This window comes from Dipodomys ordii, unplaced genomic scaffold (assembly GCF_000151885.1).
Source record: "Dipodomys ordii isolate 6190 unplaced genomic scaffold, Dord_2.0 Scaffold6, whole genome shotgun sequence".
Lineage (NCBI taxonomy): Eukaryota > Metazoa > Chordata > Mammalia > Rodentia > Heteromyidae > Dipodomys > Dipodomys ordii.
The window spans coordinates 10,589,620-10,593,408 of NW_012267222.1; the positions used below are offsets into that span (position 1 = coordinate 10,589,620).

General features: G+C 49.1%; 1 protein-coding gene across 1 annotated transcript; it reads right to left on the bottom strand.

The window, feature by feature from the left end:
• Positions 1-190: 190 nt before the first annotated feature.
• Positions 191-3,541, bottom strand: Atpif1 (ATPase inhibitory factor 1). Its single transcript, XM_013032949.1, has 3 exons — positions 3,401-3,541; positions 3,203-3,294; positions 191-455 (listed from the first exon to the last, which is right to left on the bottom strand). The coding sequence occupies exons 1-3, from the start codon at positions 3,485-3,487 to the stop codon at positions 314-316; spliced, it is 321 nt and encodes a 106-aa protein (XP_012888403.1). The 5' UTR covers positions 3,488-3,541; the 3' UTR covers positions 191-313.
• Between the last annotated feature and the right edge of the window lie 248 nt (positions 3,542-3,789).

The window sequence follows — 3,789 nt, forward strand, 5'->3', positions numbered from 1 at the left end:
CCACTTCCGGCTTTTTTATGTGGTACTGAGGAATCGAACCAAGGGCCTCATGCATCTGAGGCAAGTACTCTAACTCTGAGCCACCTTTCCAGCCCCCAGACAAAATGCAATGTTTTTCACCCACCCATCACTGGTGAAATTATAAATAGTGTCTATCTCTTCATCACTCTTCAGACAGAAGACATCAGACTGTTTGCTGATCGCAATTTATTATGTCAGTAGCACAGAGACCAAGTATTATTTTAACAGGAACTACGTCTACATAGAAGAAGGCGATCATCCATGCTATTTTTTTTTGGATCTGTGCGCGCTTTTAATCATCTTTTTGTAGTTTTTTGATCATCTTCTTATGCCGTTCAATTTGCTTCTGCAGACGTTCAATCTCTTGCTTATGCTCCTCAATCTCATTTTCATGGTGTTTCCTCAAGGCATTCAATTGCTCTTTAGTCTTCTCTCTACAAAGACATGGTGGCTTGGGGATTACTTCCAGTCCTCCATCCCTAAAAGATCTCTAAGCATACCCTGAAATAGCCAAGGCAAGTAACTGGCATCTCAATCCCATGAGTCCTGCTGGCCATCCCCTTCTATCGTCAAGCCCACCAGTGAAACAATCCCTCCTGTTTTTTCCTTTCCTTTTTTTTTTTTTTTGTGGTATTGGAATTTGAACTTAGAACCTTGTATTTGCTAGGTAAGTGCTGTACTGTTTTGGGTCGGGTCGTGGGGCCTGAACTCGGCCTGGGCGCTGTCCCGCAGCTCTTCAGCTCAAGGATAGCTCTCTACCACTTGAGCCATAGCGCCATTTCCGGCTTTTTTTTTCTTTTTGCTTATGTGGTACTGAGGAATCGAACCCAGGGCCTCATGCATGCAAGTGCTCTACCACCTTCCCAGCCTAGTTCTATACTGTTTGAGCTATACGTCTAGTTCAGAATCCTCTATTAAAAGTATCCATAATTTTTTTTTCTTTTAGGTGCCAGTCATGGGGCTTGAACTCAGGGATTAGGAACTGTCCCCGAACTTATTTTGCTCAAGTCTAGAGCTTTATCACTTGAGCTACAACTCCACTTCTGCCTTTTTGGTGATTAATCTCAGTGACTTTCCTGCCTGGGGTGTCTAAACCTCGAAAACCTCAGCCTCCTGAGTAGCTAGGATTAGTGGTGTGAGCCAGTTGCCTGGCTTTCTTTTTTCTTTTTTCACAGGCAGAGAAAGGAGATTATGTGACAGACATGGGAAGACAGCACTTTATTTATTTAATTTGGGGGGGGGGTCCGGTCGTGGGGCCTGAACTCTGGGCCTGGGCACTGTCCCTCAGCTCTTCAGCTCAAGGCTAGTGCTCTACCACTTGAGCCACAGCGCCACTTTCTGGCTTTTTCTGCTTATGTGGTGCTGAGGAATTGAACCCAGGGACTCATGCATGCAAGGCAAGCACTCTACCAAGGAACCACCTTCCGAGCCCCCAGAGCATTTAAAAAAAAAGACAAAAAAAAAAAAAACTTGGTGCAGCCCTAGGGCTTAAACTCAGGGCCTGGACACTATCCCTGAGCTTTTTTGCTCATGCACCACTTGAGCCACAGCTCTGCTTCCAGCTTTTTTGGTGATTAACTAGAGGTAAGTCTCAAGGACTTTCCTGCCCAGGCTTGTTTAGAAGTGTGAACCTCAGATCTCAGCTTCCTGAGTAGCTAAGTGTATCAATTATGAGCTCTTCTTTTCAGATTCTTCTTCAAAGTAGAGAAGCCCAGCAAAGTATATTAGTCTCCATACTTTATCAGAGGAATACACTTAAGAAAAACAAAATCAAGCTGGGTGCTGGTGGCTCACGCCTGTAATCCTAGCTACTCAGGAGGCTGAGATCTGAGGGCCTGTAATCCTAGCTACTCAGGAGGCTGAGATCTGAGGATCAAGGTTGAAAGCCAGCCTTATCTCCAATAAACCACTAGAAAACCAGAAATAGCGCTGTGGCTCAAGTGGTAGAGTTCTTGCCTTGAGCTGAAAGAGCTGAGGGACATGAGTTCAAGCCCCATATCCAGCAAAAAGCAAAAACAAAAAACAAACAAAAAGACAGAGCATAAGGATAAAGAGATGTGATTAAATGACAAATATCTGTCTCCTACTCCAATTTGCCCAGGTCTTTCTTTGGCTAGAGAAATACACAATCCACTGTGTGGTCTAAAGTAGGTTCCCTTGCATGTACAGTATCACACAGTCACAATGTGTAGGTCAGGTCAACCTTGAACTAAAGTTCTTCAGCTTCATTCAGCTTCCCTAGTGCTGGAATTAGAGACCTGTGCCATTACCAAGCTAAGCTTCTGATAATAAAGGTCCCCCCCCCCCCCCCGTGGATGGCACACAGGGTCCTGTGCATGCATGCTAGGCAAACACGCTATCACTAAACTACACTTGCAGCAGCACCCCATGATAATTCTTAAGAAGACGCACACGCCAAAGGTGAAGCAGAAACAAGATTAGTTTCTTGCTGCTCCCCAGAGTGGGCAGGAGTCAGTTAAAGATAATTCATGACTGAGAAAGGTTGCAAGACAGGCCCAGGCCACTCCCAGCTCCTAAACAGAAGAGAGCAATGTACAAGTCCAGGATTTGGGCTAGTTCCAGTAGGGGAAAAGTCTCCAGCACGGTGGAGTCTAACCATGAGCAGATACTAGCAGCTCCTAGGACACACTCTCGCCGGCATTTGGGAGGTCTACCGATGGTCTTCGTGTCTGAAGAGTCAGGAAATGAGTGTGAGTTTGCGAATCAAAGGCATGTGTGGGAGGAATAAAGGAATGGTCGGTGGGTAAGGGTTGGGGGGGAGGTAAGGCTCAAGATGTATACAAGTATTGGAGGGTAGCATGTAGTCTCAAGGAATCTGGGGGAGTTTTTCAGGAATGGGGGGGGGGGAATGCCACAGCGAGGAGGTGTGGGCTGGGAGTCCTGGTGACCAACACTGAAAATAGCTTGGGTTGGGAGCGCCGGTATTGTTGAGCAAGGAAATGGGAGCATCCTGTAAGAACTATATTTGGTAATAGTCGGGTCTCAATGGTGGAGATCTAATGGGCTCAGGGCCTGTTAGTCCTGCTGGTGGGACCCGGGGGGAGGGAAGGAGGGAATCCCAAGGCACCTGGTAGGGGCTAGGGGCGGGTGGGGCGACTGAAAGCTTAAGGAGGCTTGGCTGGGCGGTCAGGGGCTGGGCAGCCGAGCTGGTGGGCCTCACCGGAAGTATCGATCCTCTTCAGCTTTCTCCCTCATCCCGAAGGCCCCACCACCTTCCCGGATGGCGCCTGCGCTCCGGTCATGACCATCCGACTGAGAGAGAGAGAGCGGGCAGTCAGGACATTGGTAATAGTGCAGAAGGGAAGGTTTAAAAAAAGAAGCGTTCCGGGATGGGGCGATGGATACAATGGCAGAGTACCTGGTCGGAACTGAAGCTTCGGGTTTGTACGGCCCTCCATCCCCAGACGCCGAGCCGTGCTCGAGCCACCAACGCCGAGCCAGCCATCGTGACTAGCGCAGCACCTCTCCTGGCTCAGCGTGGCCGCTTCTGTGTGAGCGCTCACACCCAGAATGGCTAAGCAGCCAATCTGTTCGGCGTAGGGGCTGGGATGGACGTGGGAGCGACGAATCCGGGCAGAGAGGAGGCGGGGTTTCTGCAGGCATTAGCGAATCGTGAGGGAGGCGGGGCTATTCTTAGCCAACTGCTCCCAAGGGTTTGAGTGTCTGTGGACGGGGAAATACTGATGCGGAAGGTAAGAGGAGACGAGCCTGCGTTGGAAACCGGCCTTTCCCTGCTCGCCACCCAGG